At 38.4% G+C, this 20,346-nt stretch overlaps 1 protein-coding gene across 5 annotated transcripts in view; it reads right to left on the bottom strand.

The window, feature by feature from the left end:
• Positions 1–5,873: 5,873 nt before the first annotated feature.
• The window catches only part of CLTRN (collectrin, amino acid transport regulator), a 40,435-nt gene continuing 25,962 nt past the window's right edge, over positions 5,874–20,346 (bottom strand). For 2 of the 5 annotated variants that reach the window (XM_064483390.1, XM_031445851.2), the window contains exons 5-6: positions 18,493–18,687; positions 5,874–6,726 (exon numbers count right to left, since the gene is read on the bottom strand). In XM_064483390.1, the coding sequence (XP_064339460.1) occupies positions 6,570–6,726; positions 18,493–18,687 (352 nt within the window). In that variant the 3' untranslated portion in view covers positions 5,874–6,569. The other 3 variants (XR_004134553.2, XM_031445845.2, XM_031445849.2) reach the window with 3 other exon arrangements.

Below are 20,346 nucleotides of genomic sequence, written 5' to 3'. Positions count from 1 at the left end.
GTTGGGAGACTAATTGATTCAACAAATGTCAACTGGTTCAGTGATAGCGAGCCAAAAGAAAGAGTAATCATTTAAAACCATGATCATCATTACTAACTGAATTGAAGTTAATTAACACTGGGAAAAATAGCCAAGTTACCACAAGTTTCCCTCTCTCTGTCTCTCTGTCTCTGTCTCTTCAGGGATTATACAGGATTATATCCTCTGGGGGAAAATGAGGCATTGCTGGGGCTAGAAGTCGTGTGTACATACTTGAAAGTCTTTTTCCTTGCAATTACACTGGCAGAGTTTTGTAGTGTTTTTTTAAAAAAATTTATTTGGGTTGAAAATTCAAATAGATGTTTGATCTATGTGTAGCTGTCTTATTAGATGGGTAGGTATCTACTTCTGAGATTAAGCCATTGTAGCTATGAATCATTCATATAGTAAAATATTTCCCTTAAATAAACCCTTATTCCTCTTTATGGCCTCAAGTTGAGACGTTTCACTATCAATTTTAAGCCAAGACAGTGAATACAGACCTAATTTTTAATTAGCCAGGATCAACATCCTTTAGAGGGTCTTCAGAGGAAAATTCCTTTTACTAGTTCCATGTACTTCCTTATCCTTCCATTAAAACCTCCTTGCCCTCAAGCACTGACAATAAAATACAATCAAAGTTGGTTCTTATTAAATTGTCTTCATTTTTTGGTTTGTTTCTATTAAATTGCTAGCATTATGACAGTTTGTCTTCTAATATTTTACATCATAACGTACAATAATTCAGCTACATCATGAGTTAATACTTTCCTGTGAGCTGGCCTGAAGGCTGTCTTAGCATGTATGACCTATTTACAAGGGGAACATCTTTCCTAAATTCCAAAGAATTGACTAGCAAACTAATAGCTTAAACTACAGGAAATTGCCTTTTTCTGTAGGTCAAAAATGAATGCACAGCAGCAATTTTACCTGGTTCACCCTCTTAAGTTTTCAAATGCAACCTTGATACGAACTGAGTATTGCCACACTTCTTCAGTGTTCACTAGTTATGATGGGCTAGGAACTAATCATTTAGAAGGACAAATGAATTCCAGGAGTGATCAACACATGAGTCTTCATTGAACTTTTACTAAGTTTTGCAAAAGGGGCCAGTTGTTCACTGCAGCAAGGCCCCTGACAGTGGCACCTTCTACACTTGCCTGCCCATGGTGGCTAGTGCTCACCTAGTTCTATGCCATTCTCAGGAGTTCTGGTTCCACCCTTTCCAGTGGTCTTGGATATGACCTAGCCCTGTTGTTCTGGAAATCGACTTTCAGATTGGGTCAAGAGATATCTGATACTTGAAAAAATCCTAGGATCACTTTCTCTGCATCTTATTAAAAGTCTCCCTTCATCCAACACCCAACACCCATATTATTGTCACATGTTCACTAATTTTCAAAAAAATAGAAGCAACATCTAGGGGGAACAATGGAAAAATTACATCTAGGGACACAGCTGTCATTCTTTGCTGGCCAAACTCTCCCCTACTGCCCAGTACCATGATAGAGACTTGTACCAACTATGTGCACCCCTACTCGGTTATAATAAAGAGGAGACTAATGCTGTGCTTTATAAGTTGGCCCATAGTCTCTGCCCATAAATAATATAAAATTCATTTTCAAACAATGCTGTGAAAACAAAGAGCAAAAGAACTCAATACGTCATTCTAAGTGAAGTAAGCCAGAAATAGAAAGAAAAATACCATATGAGATCACTCATATGTGGAATCTGAAAAAATAAAAAGAACATAAATACAAAACAGAAACAGACTCATGGACATAGAATACAAACTTGTGGTTGCCAAGGGGGCGGGGGGTGGGAAGGGACAGACTGGGATTTCAAAATTTGTAGATACTGACGGGCATATGCAGAATAGATAAACAAGATTATACTGTATAGCACAGGGAAATATATACAAGATCTGGTGGTAGCTCACAGTGAACAAAAATGTGACAATGAATATATGTATGTTCATGCGTAGCTGAAAAATTGTGCTCTACACTGGAATTTGATACAACATTGTAAAATGACCATAGCTCAATAAAAAAAATGTAAAAAAAACCCTAGAAATTATTCACTTATTCAAACCAAAATATCCTAAAAGAGAATGGTATTCTTAGTAATAAACTTAACCATATCATAAATAATGAACACGTCCCTTCTAGGAAATTTTATTTCCTGAATCTAGCATCTTATCTTACATAGAATGTCCATTCAATAAATTCTTGAGGCAGGGAGAAAGAAAGGAAGGAAGGAAGGAAGGGCCAGAGGGAAGGGCAAAGGAAGGATAGTAGGAAAGAAGGAAAGAAAATTTTCATACATTTTCTTATGTAATTGAGGTAACTAGACATGTAATATTTTTTATGAAAGAAAACAAGATGCAAAACAAAATAAAATACTATGTTAAGGGGCCCCATGACTTTGAAATAAGGACTAGGAATTTGGACTCTGAGGGATTTTATACTATTTTTGATTCTTAACCTGTGTTCGCTCCTATTTTTTATTCCTTATCCAGGGATGATAAATGTGTATACTTCACTTGGTGATATTAATATCTGGAATCTGATCACGTATCATTCTAAATGCAAGAGCTCACTGCATTCTTTGATATAGTGATGTGTTATCTTGGTTACTCCTTGTGAAAAACAAGTTACTTGCATTTACATTTCTTCTGTGAAGCAAGTCCAGATATTACTATCATCTCAGCTAATTTTTTCTGTAGTGACCTGATTTTCAGATGCTTCCGTCTTTCCAGTTTCATCACAGTTTTTGCTAAGGACTTGGAGATTGGAGTGACAGCTGTTTTTTCACTCGCTTTACAACATTTTACTTCCAGTACATATCATCTTGCAATGTGTCCCCTTCTGGGACATTACAGGATAATTAAATTAAAGATTCAAGGTACAGTTGATGATTGACTGCTCTCTGATTACCCAGAGTATTTGTCAAAGGCTGTAAGCTCCATTTTGCTGTTATATTGAATGTCAAGTTTACAGCACATCTCTGCTAGCATGGAAAACTTCCCCAACAAGGATATTTAGTGGAGCAGACCTTTGCAGGTGAAACAAATGCCTTCAGCTTCAGGATAAACAGACAGTAAAGAAAATGATCTAGCGATCAAATTGGTTCATCCCACACCTTCAAAATAAGAAGCTTATCTAGGATCAGTATTTCTCACTCTTTTCTTTTCCATTATTCAGACTTCTCAGACATTTTTTCCTAATAGCTCATATAGGAAATTTTAATACCATAGATATACTTTTTATCTGTTTATGAAGTGGTCCTTCAGAGGACTATAAATCATTGTAATATCTAAACTTTTTTCTCCCTACCAAGAACAACTTCCACCCTCTTGAGAATGCATGTTTGGGATTATGCTTACTAGTGCACAGTGACAGAATTCAGATGATGTTTCACCAATTCTATATGCAAAGCTACCCTATTCTGGAGTATACAACTCAAGAGGATGTAAGATAGAAAACAGTTCTTTAGTAAAAATATACTGCCAACTGAAATCTCATTCCTCTCCTAAAAACAAGGAAGTCCTAATAATTTTAAAGACCATATGGTTCCCAAGTCAAAAAAGTTGCACCCACAAATTCAAACTCCTCCACGTACAGAGAGGGCATAGGCTTTGCTCTCAGAAGGGATGACTATGAGCTTGCAACAGCCACCATCTCATTTGCTTGTTTATTAGCATACATTTATTGAGCTCTGACTATGTACACTTTCAGCTCCATGCGGGTATGGACTGTTTTCAATTTTGCTCACCATCACAGATTAAGGGAAAGAAAGAAGGAAGAGAGAAAGGAAGGGAAGGAAATAGGAAGACAAGGCACTGTGCTAAGTGACTTGAACACTGCTACTAAAAACGTAACATTTAGTGTGAAGACAGAATTGTAAACAAATAAAAAAAATGAAATATAATCATTTAGCTGAAAAGATGTATAGATATGGTGAGGTTACAAGGCAATGGTTAATTCTATCTGGTTAGAGGTAGGAGGAAAGTGAAGCGAGTTATGAAAACGTTTATGGAGACAAGGCTGTATTAGAAGACTTAGGTGGGCCCCAGAGCACTCTTGCCTTTGTGGTCTCCTTCTTGTACAAAAACGCATTTAAATGTAGTACAAGTCTAGCATAATGAGATGAGTATCATTATCTGGGCAGTCTAGGAGCACAAAACCTGGAGGTCCAGCAAAGACTTCTAGGAGGATGAGAGGTTTAAGTGAGAGAAACTCTAAGGACAAGCTGGAGGAATGGCTGGAAGACAGGGCAGCGTGTTCCAGGGAGAGGGAAAAGCTTGGTCAAAGGCCTGTGAGAAGTGAGAGATCTTTTATGATTGGGTGGAAGAGAGAGAGAGAGACAGAGAGACAGAAAGGGGAGAAGGGTGAAAGATGAAGTTAGAGAAGAAAGTGGGAATCAAACTGCAGCAGGCCCTGTGTTAAGGAATCTGGCTTTCTCCTAAAGAGAATAAGAAACCATTTTTAAAAGCTTTTCTGTTAGGAAACCACAGAATCAGGTTTGAATTTTGGATATTCATCCAAGCTACAATGCAATCAATGGACCTGGGGGTCCACCAGGCACCCCCTTCAGGGCCCACATACCCATCCCTAGCTTCTGGAAATATTGGCTTTTGAAGGCTCAGAGCTGAGTCCTTCGATGAGAATTGCCCTCAGCCTCAGGGAACCGCCTTTTCCAAGGGCAGATTCTCTCCCAGAGAGCACCCATGGCCATACCTGGCTAATGTGGAGATACAAAGATCCAGCCACATTAGCTAGTCAGGGACAACCTCAGCTCCTAAGCTCCCTGAAGGACTGGCTGAGGCCTCTGATGTAACCATATTTCTGGTCACTTCTCCCTCTGCTTGATCCTACTTGATTAGTTTCCTATTGCTGCCTAACACTTGACCACTAACTTAGTGGCTTAAAAAACAAACATTTCTCATCTCACAATGTCCATGGGTCAGGAGTCTGGCCCCAGCTTAACTGGGTCCTCTGCTTAGGCTGCAATCAAAGTGTTGGCCAGACTGCATTCTCATCTGGAGACTTGACTGGGGAAAAATCTGCTTCCAGACTCACTCCAGTTGTTGACAGAACTCATTTCCTTGTGGTTGTAGGACTGAGGATTGCAGCTTCTTGTTGGCCGCTGGTTGGAGGCTGTCTTTGGTGCTGAGAGGCCAGCCACCAGCAATTTCTAGAGGCTGCTCACAATTTCTTTCATGTAGGCTTTCTCAGCATGGCCACTTAATCAAGCCAGCAAGGAGAGTCTCTAGAACAAGTCTGCTAGCAAGACAGACTCAGACATAATATAAGCTAATCATAGGAGTGACATCTCATCACCTTTGCTGTATTCTGTTCATTAGAAGCAAGTCACAGGTCCCCTCACTCAAGGAGGGGGAATGATATGAAGGCGTGATCAGGAGATGGCGGACACCTTAGAGTCTGTCTGCCACACTTGCCTTCCTCACTTCTTACAGGTGTATCTCCTGAGATCACGCCCCCGTAAACCTTGTGTATGCAATGACCCATCTTAGAGTTTGTATTCACTGGAGGCAGGGAAGGGAGTGAGAGACTACTGCTGTAACACCAACTATGGGTGATGGCACTGGGAGAGTGAGCAGCAAATTTTCTTTCTGTTAATAAATGTATAATATTTATTATCAGCAGTTAAAATGATACACGGCCTAACTGGAAGTAAAATCACATCTAAAAACTACAAGGTGTCTTCAAGCAAGGATACATACAACAAAAAGAATTCATTTCTAGGGCTGAAGAGCAGGTTAAAGATAACATAAAAAAAAATTAGGCCTAGTATGTTCCGCAGTGTCAAAATAAATCTCAGACCACAATCAGTCACTTAATCAAAAAGAGATGTTTAGTACTTTATTAAATTAGCATAGATTGTACTTTTACAAATTGTGGAAATAATCAATGAATAGAGCTACCCTATTAGAGACTGGTAGTCAGAAAATATATATAAGCAACTGTTGGTATGATAATAGGATCAAATTCCACATTGTATATCAACACTCCCATTTTTATCCATCTCATTTACAGTAATTACTTGTTGTTCTTGCTTATCTAGTCATATACAAAGTGATGTAAGTGATATTTAAAAAGGGCCCATTGTCGATGATTTATATACTGTATTATAGGCATTATCCACTGGAAAAAATTTTCTTAGGTCTTCAAAATGTGATATGTGTGTGTGTGTGTGTGTGTGTGTGTGTATACTGGTCTGACCTTATTTCTGGAGATGCTTAAATACTAATGTACTTTAACACCAATAACTACAAACACTACATGACTACACTTGCACACTCTGTTGTCAGAGAAATATTTCAGAACATTTTGAACGGTCAACCACTTATGATTCCAATGGTCTTCATGGGTATAATTCATTGCCTTTCAATTTCATGCACATTTAAAATTTCCTACAAAAGAAGAATGGTGAAACAAAATATATAATCTGCCTTTGATAAATTGTGATGTTCAGCAGTTGTACAGAAACAAGTGTTGAGTTTCATGGGGAAGCAAAACAACAGCCCTTCAAAGAGGGGTGAGCCGCTCATCCTCTGTCATAAAGGCATCATTGATGTGTCCTCCCTTCATGTCCAGGGGATCACAGGGGATGCCATTTTCAATTGTGATTGTGTTTTCACACTTATCTTCAGTGTCTTCCATCTCAGACGGTCCTTCATTCTTCCTGAATGCACATAAAGAGAATGATTGGCATCTAGGAAGAGAAAGCATGGTCTTCTGTACAAGCATGGAGATCAAGAAGGGGAAGAGAAACCGTAGAATAATGGAAAAATTGATGATGTGTATTTTAAAATAAATTTCAAAGATCATAAAGAGCTGATGAGGTAAAAAAAGATGCTATCAAGATTAGAAGTCTGCATGGATTATATATATATATGTGTGTGTGTGTATATATACACACACACACACACACATATCAGAACAAGTGGTTTTATTTGGAATAGTAGAATATATATGAATATGTATATGAACAAATGCTTGTATACAAACACATATACACATGTACACACATGTACATTCACACACACAAATTGCGTGACGGAATGTGAAGAAAATGTATAACTTGGCAAGTTAAAGACATAACTCTAGGAGAACAATTTAAGAAAAACTGAATTTTAAAAAGTAATAAATTCCTCTTATAATATTTGCAAATTGATGATCTGCAAATGTTGAATAAAAATCAGATTGAAATGAGATATCAAGAAGTAAATCCATATTACTTTGTAGAAAGGACATAACCACTATAAATTGTAGACAGCACTGTTGGCTCTACTCATTACAGAACAGCTGCATTCATCTGTGAGTCAGGTTTTTGGAACTCAGAACACATTTTACTAATTACATTACAACTCATAGCTGTAATTCCAGGTCATTTCAAAACACTCTATATAACAGGATACATTTTTAAGTTACTTATTCTCAGACCCTTTGTAGACCCTGCTACCCAACACAAGTGATAACCAGGCCCTTAATATTTCCTTGAAGTATGGAAAGTTGTAGCCTTGAATTTAAAGAGTGTTCCTGTCTTTTGTGAAAGACCAAGACACTGAGCCAATTATGCTTGATATCATAGAGGTGGGGGAGAAAAGAGATGTGGGTACCTCTAGGCAGCCAGGGGGAAGAAGAATTTCCCTGAGGATTATCACAAGTTAGATGTTGGGGCACCATGGAGGCATGATGTTAGGCATGAGGCTCCCAGACTTGTCAAAGATTCTCTTGTCCCAGAAATCTGTGGAAACCCCAAAGAGGCAGACCTGAATGGATCACATGGCTGGGATGGTGGACATTGCTGTGGTGACCAGGATGGACTCCCACCATTATGAAAGTCCCTTAGAACCTTAGTGAGTCTCTAGTGGGTGAGGAGGTGGTGAAGATGCTCCATTGATGATTAAGGTAGTTTCCTATTAGTCCTACATGAGAGTCCATTTTAAAGTCTTTAAAAAATATGGTGGAAGAAGGGAGAGCGAAAAGACAGCTCTTGTTTACAAAAGAATGACAACTAATATAGAAGCTGTAACAGAAAAAGAAAATCACCATATAATAATTGATTCTAAGGAGGTTCATCAATGGATACTAAACCCTTGAGTGAGATGATTAGGGAACAGGATATTCACAGGGTCTCAATGTAACACCCTTATAAGCAATGTACATATCATAAAGAGACATTTGTATTTTGAAAAGGGAGAAATTTGGTGAACATCACTAACAATGAGACAAATTGGCAAGTGCCTCCAAATGTGATGTACCAAGAATAAAAATATATACACACACACACACACACACACACACACACACACACATATGGGTAGATAGATAGATTTTTTTTAATAAAATTCTGTGTTCTGTGTCCCTGCCTCACTCCATCACCAACTCTTTTTGATCTGACTCTCTCAGGAGGAACTAATCAGACAAATCCAAATTAAAAGATATTTTGTAAAACAGCGGAACTGGACTCAGTATAGAGTAGCCACTCAACTAATGGGCTTAGAGTTGGATGGACACACATATGAGTGGCTGGCTAGCTAGTTAGACAGACAGATAAATGGCTGGATCAATGAATGTAGATCAATGATTGTTTGGCTGGATGATAAATCAATAGGTCGATAAATGGATGGGTGGATGGATGGATGAATAGATGGTAGTTAAGAGATGGAACAAACAAATGGATGGATGGATGGACTTATGCTTTGGGCAAAGTTACTCAGACAGGAGTCCAAGGTTGATTTTGAATGGGGTCCACCACAAGAGAAAGAGGGAAGGAAGGAAGGAAAAGAGGAAATACACACACATGATATTTCTTGTATCTCTAGATATTTTTTTCAAATGAATGGAGGAAAATACTCATTTTCATACCTTAGGAATTAGGAGTTAGAGTAGATTTTTCTAGGGTTTACTGATGGTTTATTAGATACTTTCAAATAGGTGGAGTTCATAAAGAAAAGTAAAGCAGCGTTGCAATACTGTAGAGCTCACTGTCATCACTTGAAAGTATTTTGTCATTATACATGCCACTGTCAAATGTCAAAGTGTGTCACTACAGGCCCAATGCCAGCAGTGGAAGTTGGGGGTTGTAGTCCCAGAGACCTGGGTAAGAACAGGCTGCTGTGTTTTCCCTTCCTCAGGGTGAAGACACTGCACTGTCCATTCCAAGCATAAGTGACCAGCAATCAGTGCTGGTTGGGGTGGCATGATGGGTCCTCCAGCCAGGTGAAATCACCTACCAGAGGACTAGAATATTTTGGTCCCTCCTCCTGTAGACAGGGGTATCATCACTTTCCATGTCCTCCAGAAAGCAAAGGCAATTGACATTCTATAACCATCAAACACATCACTTCCATTCATAGTATCCAACATTCATTCAGTAACTATGTTTTGAGTGCCTACTGTGTGTTGGAAGAGACACAGTTCTTGCTCTAAAGTGAAAAGAAAGGGCTCAGTAAAAAAGAAAAATGCCAAATTTCACTCATCCTCCCTCCCTCATTTTTATGGGTTATAAAAGAGAGAAGATATTTCAGTAGGAATAACACCCTAGTGACAAATGTATATTTATAAATTATCATCAAAAATGCCTAGCTCATGCAATTTCTCCCAAAATCATTCCTCATCAGGTTTGTAGTGAGTAATAAATAGCTTTCAATTTTTTATTGAAATATAGTCAGTTTATAATGTGACAATTTCTGGTATACAGTATAATGTTTCAGTTATACATGTGCATACATATATTCATTTTCATATTCTTTTTCATTATAGGTTACTACAAGATATTGAATACAGTTCCCTATGCCATACAGAAGAAACTTGTTATTTACCCGTTTTTGTGAGGAAGCCTCTTGTATTTCTGAAGTAAGAGATATTCTGCCAAAGTTCAGTAGGTATTTTGTGTGAATTGTTTCATCTGTGGGTGTAATTTTTGGTGTATTTGTGGGAGAGGATGAGCTATGCATCCTTCTACTCCGCCATCTTGGCAATCCACTCTTATCAGATTTTAAATAGTCAAGTTCTACCCTGAAATTTGTGTATGTAAGTATGAAATTCATATTATAAAAATCTTAGTAGATGGAGCATTCTGAGGTACGTGGAAATGCAATGGTAGTCTTAGAAATAACGGTTGCCAGTGTTCATCTGCCAGTTTCTTCAGTTAAAAAATATTTTTATGGTGTTAGAAGAAAAATCGCTGAGAGCTGGATGCTTGGCAGATCATGGCAAGAAATCTTGCCTCCCCCTCCCCAACCACAAAGGAGAAATAATCCACTGGGCATCACAAAGGAATGGGGGAGAACTAAAAAGGGAGCTGCAAATGGACGAAGACAAGGTTCTCTTCTTTAGAAGGATTTCTCAACCAAAATGATTCTGAGTGAAATCGCTGTGGAAATTTATCAATCTGAGCTGTGTTCAAGGCAAATTAGGTACATATTATTCTTTCGTGACCTTAGATCCAGTTGTTCAGAGTCTTGGCATTGCTGGGCTTCACAAACTGCAGTGTCACTAATTTGTGGGCTGGTGGACGTGATAAGAAGCTCAAAGGTTATCTAACAGTAATACAGCCCTTTGTCACATTTCGTAGTGTGTCCTGTAATAAACTGATTCACTGCCTGCGCATTGCTGTAAGAATAATAAAACTTAATTATCTTTTGGGATCATTCTGACTCAATGTTCTGCTAAAAACATGAATTCTTTCTACTGAAGAATAAAATTGAGTGCTAATGACTTCCGCTGTTCCTGCAATGTCAGGTGATTCAGGAAGAGGATTAAAAAGAAAAACAAACCCATGACTCAAACACCTGAAACTAGCTCTTAGGAGCCTTTAGAGTGGGTATTTCTCCTAAGTCCAGAGAGAAGAGGGGCAAAAGAGGGGACAGAAAAAGTAAAGGCACACCTTGGAGATAATGCAGGTTTGGTTCCAAATGACCACAATAAAGCCAGCCAGATGAATGTTTTGGATTCCCAGTGCATATAAAAGTTACATTTATACTGTATTGTAGTCTATTAAATGTGGAATAGCATGATGTCTAAAAAATTGTACATATCTTAATTTCAAAATACTTTAGAGCTAAAAAATGTTAACCATTGTCTGAGTCTTCAGCAAGTCGTAATCTTTTTGCTGGTGGAGGGTCTTGCCTCAATGCTGATGGCTGCTGAAGGCTGGGGTGGCTGCGGCAATTCCTTAAAATAAAACAAGAGTGAAGCTTGCAGCTTCAGTTGACTCTCCCTTTTCTGACTGATTTCTCTGTAGCATGCAATGCTGTTTGATAGCATTTTACCTCCAGGAGAACTTCTTTCAAAATTGGAGTCAGTCCTCTCAAACTCTGCTGCTGCTTTATTAACTAAGTTTATGTTATATTCTAAATCCCTTGTTGTCATTTCAACTATCTTTACAGCACCTTCACCAGCAGGAGACTCCATCTCAAGAAACCACTTTTTTGGCTCATTCATAAGAAGCAACTCATCATCTGTTAAAGTTTTATCATGACAGTGCAGCAATTCAGTCATATATTTAGGCTCCATTTCTAGTTCTCTTGCAATTTCTACCACATCTCCAGTTACTTCCTCCACTGACACCTTAAACCCCTCAAAGTCATCCCTGAGGGTTAGAATTAATTTCTTCGAAACTCCTATGTATGTTGATATTTGGACCTCTTCCCATGAATCGTGAATGATCTTAATGGCATCTAGAATGCTGAATCCTTTCCAGAAGGTTTTCAATTTACTTTGCCTGGATCCATCAGAGGAATCACTTTTCAGGGCAGCTACAGTCTTACAAAATGTATTTCTTAAATAATAAGACTTGAAGTTGCTCCTTGATCCATGAGCTGCAGAACAGATGTTGTGGTAGCAGGCCTGAAAGCAACAACAATCCTGTTGTCCAGCCCCATCAGAGCTGAGGTGACCAGGTGCATTGTCAACGAGCAGTAATATTTTGAAAGGAGTCTTTTCTCCTGAATAGGAGGTCTCAACAATGGCCTTAAAATATCCAGTGAGCCATGTAAACAGATGTGCTGTCATCCAGGCTTTGTTGTTCCATTTATAGAGCACACACAAAGTAGATTTATCATAATTTTTAAGGGCCCTAGGATTTTCGGAATGGTAAGTGAGCACTGGCTACAACAGTGGCCCCTAACAAGAGAGTCAGCCTGTCCTTTGAAGCTTTGAGGCCAGGCACTGCCTTCTCCTCTCTAGCTATGGAATTCCTAGATGCATCTTCTTCCAATAGAAGGCTGTTTCATCTACCTTGAAAATCTGCTGTTTAGTGTAGCCACCTTCATGAATGATCTGAGCTAGATCTCCTGGATAACTTCCTGCAGCTTCTACATCAGCACTGGCTGCTTCATGCTGCACTTTCAAATTATGGAGATGGTTTCTTTCCTCAAACCTCATGAACCAAACTCTGGTAGCTTCAAACTTTTCTTTTGCAGCTTCCTCACCTTTCTCAGCCTTCATAGGATTGGAGAAAGTTAGGGCCTTGCTCTGGATTAGGCTTCGGCTTAAGGGAATGTTGTGGCTGGTTTGATCTTCCATCCAGACTACTAAAACTTTTTCCACATCAGCAATAAAGCTGTTTCGCTTTCTTATCATTTGTGTGTTTACTGGAGTAGCACTTTTTATTTCCTTCAAGAACTTTTCCCTTGCTTTCAAAACTTGGCTAACTGGTGCAAGAGGCCTAGCTGTCAGCCTATCTTGGCTTTCAACACGCCTTCCTCATTAAGCTTAGTCATCTCTAGCTTTTGATTTAAAGTGAGAGACTTCTGACATTTCCTTTCACTTGAACACTTGGAGGTCATTGCAGGGTTATTAATTGGCCTGATTTCAATATTATTGTGTCTCAGGGAATAGGGAGGCCTCAGGAGAAGGAGAAAGATGGAGAACAGTGGAGCAGTCAGAATACACAACACTCAGCATTATATGGGCATGGTCTGTGGAGCCCCAAAATAATTCCAATAGCAAGGTCAACAACATTGCTCACCAACAGTAACATCACTGATCACAGATCACCATTACAAATATAATAATAATGAAAGTGTTTGAAATATTGCAAGAATTACCAAAATGTGACACAGAGACACAAAGTGAGCAAATGCTGTTAGAAAAATGGTGCCAATAGACTGGTCTGATGCAGGGTTGGAAGAAACCTTCAATTTGTAAAAAAAATGCAATATCTGTGAAGCACAATAAAGTAAAGTAGAATCAAACGAGATTTGCCTGTATTGGGTGGCCCACATAGGTAGGGGGTGTTGAGGAACAGGGTTTGCCAAAGACAAAGTAGTAGCAGCTAAAAGCAGAAAGAGTATTTCTGTCTCCTTTCAAACAAGATAGGGCTGAAAAGCCAAGGCCCAAGAACAGCCAGAAAAGCAACCAAGGACAAATATGATTTTAATTATTGGGGAATTGGGACTGTCATCATAATCAGTATGGATGATTCCCGAGGAAAATAGCAGTGTTGCTGGGATAACTTCAGTAGGCACTGCAGCACAGTGAGACTGGTGGGCTTTGGCATCAAGCCCAACTGGCTTAAATACTGGGACCCCTACTTTCTAACCATATGACTGCTTGTAGGCAGATCACTTTTTATCAGCCCTGTGATAGCAAAACCAACAGAAACCAGTACCTATTACATGGCAGAAGCCAGACTAAGTGTACACATCATCTCATCTAATTCCTATTGCAAACACTATACAGATTTTATTATTATCCCTGTTTTTCAAATGAAGGAGCTGAGATTCAAATATGTGGAGCAACTTGTCTTTCAGAATGGGACAAGACTGGTGAAAGGAGCGGACCCAGATAGAACTCTATTTAATCTCCCCAGGCTTCACTCAAAACACATATTAGATTGCTTATTGAGTGTGTACATTTAAGAACAGCAAAGTAAAACAATTATTAGCTCTAATAGTTCTGATTTTATTTACAATTCTATTTTCAAGACTATTTGTTCATTTAAGACTTTATAAGAATGTAAAATTTCAGTATATGAAAATGTTGGCTGAGTCTCAGTGCCTTGTGTGAAAAGATGTATAGAAATCCAAATGCCCTTCTGTTACTATTGACTTTATGGGAATAGAAATATAACCAGAAATAAACCAAGTGAATTTACTAGTGACTCTGTTCAACTGTGAGGATTAGCTAGGGCTCTGGGTCCTGAGTCCTTGACCTTGCTTTGTTACCAACTATAAGATTATAATCTCCCTGTAGACAAGGACCATCCATGTTATCTATGTACGTCTCTTCCACAGTATGGAAGAGATGGTTCTATATAGTTCTATATCTCCTATCACAGAACGGATAGTCAATAAAGGAATAAGATATTTTTATCTCTCTGGGCCTTGGCTTCTGGAGAGATGGATTTATATCATTGTTAAGGACCCTAACATTATAACAATCTGCTTATATATGGGATTCATGAATTAATCCTACCATATACATGAAAGTCTGAAATTGTGCTGTGACTCTTCTTTTATAGCACAAAGTGCCAGGTTATATAGAATTAGCACTTTGTAACTGCTTTTTGATGGTGGTGCTATAGTACTTTACATTGATAGAGCACCTTCCAGTGCATAAAGCACTTGTGTGTATTCTCTAATCTTGCCTTCCCATCATCCTAACTATTTAAGAAAATATTATCCTCATTATCCATATGTCACCAGATCAAGGCCATTCAGCTAATAAATGCCAGGGCCTGAGACTGGAACCCAAAACTGAGAGTACTGATCCAGTGCTCTTTCAACTAAAATACACCTCACATCAGCAACTTCATGATCATTACCATTATCACATCACCCTCACCATCACAATCATCATTGTCACCATCATCATCTACCATCACCATTGCCATTATCACCACCATCATTATCATCATCACCAGCATCATAAAGCTGACCAGAGAACTGAAATATCTACTTCCAGGCTAGAGCTAGACACAGATTTAGTACAAACATCATTGTGAAGTATATGCAGCTCATCTTCGTTGCCTTCCCACCTATTCAACTCCCTAATTGTTGCCCAAAGGTTAAAAAAAAAAAAACCTTCCCAACTTTTTTCCTTCAACAAATCTCTCATTTCCACAAACTCCTATTCTCAGTAGACGGTAACAGAGAGGCAATCTCCTCAAATTATCTCACGAAAAGGTGGCAGTTGTAATAGAGTCCTGAAACTGGCTAGTACAGGCTTACAAGAGGTGACTGTTAAATATTCAGAAATTCCAGACTTCATAAGAAGTCAGCAAATGCTACAAATCAGGTATTTTTTTTAGAGAGCTGGTTAACTAGCTTACCGCTATTATAGTAACCAGCAGACCTAAGAAGATCATTTGCCTTTTAAGATAGGTGTTCGTTAACTAATAAAATCCCAAGAAATGAGCCATTGAACTGGAAAATTTTCTACAGTCTGGTGGCAACATCTGGATGGAAAAGAGATCCTTTTCTAGTATCCCTTAATCACAGAAATAGGTTAAGTTCATCTTGAATGATAACAGTTACTGTTTATTTAGTGCATATTATATCCTGGGTACTTTATACACATTTACCTCACCCAATCCCCATGGAAGCTCCATGAGGCATTATCTCCTTATTACAGGTGGAGAAACAGACCCATGGAAATTAGATGACTCAACCAAAATCATTCAGCTAAAGGGTATAGTTAGTATTTGAGTTCAACTAGTTTGGGCCCCAATGACTGCACACTTTCCACCCAGTGGTTCTGAATAATCAATGCAATGCTGTATTGACACACCTCACAGAATTGTTAAAGCTTTACTTGAGAAATGTCCTCAATAGTAAGTTTAAATATGCATATATCTTAAATGACACTGGCACTCTTCTTCGTAGAAGCAGAATGGTGATTTAGATGACACTGTATTCCCTCCTCGTCTTCTAGGTTTAAGATTTTGTCACAGAAATTATGTCCATTTATTATCTAACGTATGGATTGAATTCTTGAGCAAATCTTTGTCTTCCTCAATACTAAAGGCTTTGAGGGGTAACTCCCATCTTTCCTACAATTAGAAAAGGCTTTCATCACAATTATCAGGGCTCTCCCACTCCAAACTGCACCCTCTCCTCACCTTTGGAGCAATACTTTACCCAAGAGAAACCCACCACAGATTGTATCAGACGTAAAACACAACAAATCAATTTATCTTCAGAGGGTTGTCATAACTGTCCTGACTGTATTTCCTAATTATTGATGCTCTCCAGGTTTACACAGGAGATCTGTCCATCTGCTTTCCTAGTTTGAACACGAAATAAATTTGTGAAGGCAAGGTTGTGACAACAGCCTCACTTCTCCCAGGCAACAGATTATGATGCTACACACCCAATTATTATATTACTGCAGAATCTGCTCAGAAGGAAAGAGATAGCTGATCCCAGTGCAAACTAGCTGAAAGACCAACAACTGGCAGGATAATAAAATACTAGTAACAGCTAACACTTATTGAGCGCTCACTGTGCGCCAGGCACTACCGTAAGCACGCTACCGCATTAACTCTTTTGATTCCACCAAATGAATTATTTCTAATGTACCCCATTGTCACTCTAGCAAAGTTATTTATGCACAGACAGTAAAGAAAAATTTAACCAACTTAACTCGAGCACCACAAACCATATTCTGTTGAGCTTGGTTTCCTTGACTCATTGCCTGTGCTTCCTGATATCCACAGTTAATGGATTATGCACAGGAGCAGAGTCTAGGCAATAAATACTTTGAATTTAAGCAGTCTATCTCCAGAGTCCATTCTTCTAACTCCTACACTATATCCCACTAGTGAGGAAACTGGCAACCAAGGAGATGAGGTGAATTCACAAAGGTTACAACTGTTAGAAACCACAGAATCATAGCATTTCAGGATACTTAAAGATATTAAATAAAGGTATTCAAATACTGCAAGAGACTATTTCTTAATGGATACAAATGAACAATTTGTATCAAATCTCTTAGTATTATTTGTCATGCCAAGATCAACAAAATCAAGCAAGAAGGGGGAGGGTATAACTCAATGGTAGAAAGCATGCTTAGCTTGTGCAAAGTCCTGGGTTCAATCCTGGGTACATCCATTAAAAAATTTTAAATAAATAAACAAACAAACCTAATTACCCCCCTCCTCCAAAAAAGCTTAAAAAATAAAAAAAAAGAAAATTAAGCAAGTACAACTTGATCTTAATCTTTTGAGTTTAATTCAGGAACTAGACATAAATCATATTTATTCCATAGCACTTCACTTACTATTTGTGAAAAAAATTGCAAAGCCCCAAATTTAAAATGATTACCTTCTGCTAGCAATCAGGGTGAAACATATGGAAACTAGAAAAGCTCAGGAGAAACACGTAGGTGAATACATACTTGGCCAAACATAACCCGCACATTCTGTGTGGGCACCAATCTTTCAGAAAACCAATTCATGTTCTTGTGATTCCCACTTACCAGAATTCCTCTTCCTTGGTATCAGAAAGGAAGGTTTAGAAGCATCAAAATGTCTACTAAAGAGTTGAAGACTCTCTCCACTTCATCTCTGGATCAGAGGTACTTGCAAACAAAAGTATTTTCTCCTTTCACTGTACTGAGAAATCTTGCCTCTTCTCTACCTTAGTAATTCTCCCACTGGTCGGAAATTCTCTCTTGAAGTAATGTCAATAATTTAGACAGCAAAGTTTGCGCGTGCCCCAGAATCCAGGCAAATGAACTTCAGCAATGGGAATCTATATGTAAATAGTTAAATTGGAAGCTCTCAAACTAAGTGAATTAGAATAGCCTAGATATTCATTCTAATGCATCTCCTCCAATTGTACACCAACTATACTTCAATTTTAAAAAATGCATCTCCTTCAGATAGTTGACATTAGTGGGTCTGTGGTAGGGAAAAGGAACCTACATTTTAAACAAGTGTTCCAGGTGATTTTGATGAAGGGAGTTGATTCAAAGGCCACGGGTCTATATAAAATCATAGGCACTAGAGGGATTACCGTCTATCAAGGGGTGGGAAGTATAAAACACCGCAAAAGTACATGGCACAAGATGGCAGCTGCAGACATTGGAAGAGGCAGGCCAAGGTGGGGAGGCATGAAAAGGCCTGTGGAACTACTGGCATCTGGAGGTGGATAACTACCAAAGATCAACTCTGCCTACCCAGAAAGTCTGCTTAGCTCTCTATATCCAGCTTACAAAATCATAACACAAATATTAAAATCAACTCTAGAAATGAAATATTTACATGGTGTAGAATAGAAACAAAGACAGTAATGGAAGGAGTCATAGTTAAATAAGGAACAATGAACTCCAGAAAGTCTATAAAAACAAGAGCATAAGAAATGTTTTGAAAATCACCAATTGTTTTTGGGTTCAGATAAGGGTTTATCTTCAGCTAGGGGAAAATCCTTTCATTTTTCCAAGTCATAGGGCAAAAGGAAAATGCTCTTTAAATCACTCCCTTTAGATATCTCACCTTCTATGTTGCTGGATTCCTGATAAAATCAATAGCATGGTTGCAACTATGACAACGCAAAATATCACACCAAATATAATAATCCAGATGGGCACAGGTGGGTCAGTAGGTGGTGCAAGAGTGGAAGGAATTCTTAAAAATTCCAGAGTCTGGTCATTCAAAAAGAAGGCATTGTTGATCCGGTTCCTATTCATTCTAAAACACAATGATGATTAAAAACAAGTTAGAAGAAACATTAGAAACAGAAGGTATAGCCCTATTTCTCCATGATTATAACTATCTCTATAAACAGGACATCCCCCTAGCATGAGACTTCAGGTTAAAAAGGCAGTTTGATGAGGGCAGTCATGCTGTGGTTTTCTTTTCATAAGCTGCACTGCCGGCTGCCAGAGAGATGCCTGTCTAGGCACTGCTGCCCTCCACTGTTGTGCATATCCTAGAAGTAACCCAAAGTCCTGAGTTGTGATCTCTGCCCACTATGTTTTATTTTCTGACGGGTAGCATCTAGATTAAAATGACAGAGTTCTATTTAAGGTGGCTTACGTAAATACCAACAGCTCGAAAAGATAAAGTAATATGTAAAAAGTGGGTGATAAACATGAGAAGAAAAGAAAACCAGGGGCAGAAAAGAAAACTTGAAGTCAGGATCAGCTGCAAATCCATCGATTTGATCTTTTTTTTCCATTCAATTCAACAAACATTTGCTGAAAACTTACTAAGCACCAGATACTGTGCTAGGTGTTGGAGATACAAAGTGAAATAAAAATACCCAAGGAGCTCACAGTCTAGAAGAAAGGCCAATCAGTCCCTCCACAATCACAGTGCAGCAGAAACAGTTCTATGAAAGAGCTAACTAGGGGCACAGTGGGAGGACAGCAGAAGGGTGAGTATATCACAGTAAGAAGTCAGGGCTGCTTTCCTAAGAAGGCAACTTTTGAGCTGTGTTTTGAGGGACAAGCAGGAATTCTTTAGACCAGACTGTATAGAGAACACAGGAATTGGAGACATGGCATAGTATGATTTGTTCTGTAAACTGCAAGTAGTTCCATATGACTAAAGTAAATTATGCTTTAGGAGTCGAAAAGTCTAGAAAAATATGAAGGTAAATGCGTTACTTTTCCTAGGGAAAATCTGCACTTTTGGTGGTGGTGACAGTTAGGGAGAGGGTGGTAGCAAAAACTTATTTGACTGAAACGAAATAAGTGATTTCTAATTGGAATTTGCAAATTTGGTGAGAGGATTTCTTGGAGATACTGTATGGCCTTTACTGAATTCACACTAGACTAGCTGAGTTCATCTAGAGCAGCACTGAAAAACAGAATATAATATGAGCTTCACGTGTGACTTAAAATTTTCTAGCAGCTCCATTTCTTTAAAAAGTAAAAAGAAACAGGTAAAATTAATTTTAATAATATATTTTTGCCCAATATATATCCAAGAAAGTATAATTTCAACATGTAATCAATACTGAGTTGGTTCACATTTTATTTTGTGCTAAGTCCTTGAAATTCAGTGTGTACTTTACACTTAGAGCATATCTAATCTTGGACTAGATACATTTCAAGTGCTTAAGAACTACACGTGGCTGGTGACTATGGTATAAGACAGTGCAGGTCTTGAACCTAAGAGTAATAGCTTGACAATCTCTGGAGATCAGAAGGGTAGCAGGAAAGACCTTCTTTAGCAAATGAACATCTATGGGGAGGCATGATTATTCATGAATGTGAAGGAGAATTCCAGCCAGAAAATCTACAGCAGGGGATAATTTTAACATAATTTTTATCAAACCACAGAGTGTTTTCCTTTTTCATAACTTAATATTGATAATGTGGCAACACAAACCTTGCTACAAAA

This window comes from Camelus dromedarius, chromosome X (genome assembly GCF_036321535.1).
Source record: "Camelus dromedarius isolate mCamDro1 chromosome X, mCamDro1.pat, whole genome shotgun sequence".
NCBI classification, from domain to species: Eukaryota; Metazoa; Chordata; class Mammalia; order Artiodactyla; family Camelidae; genus Camelus; species Camelus dromedarius.
Note: the sequence above shows the minus strand (reverse complement) of the source record. Positions and strands in the feature narration are given on the sequence as shown.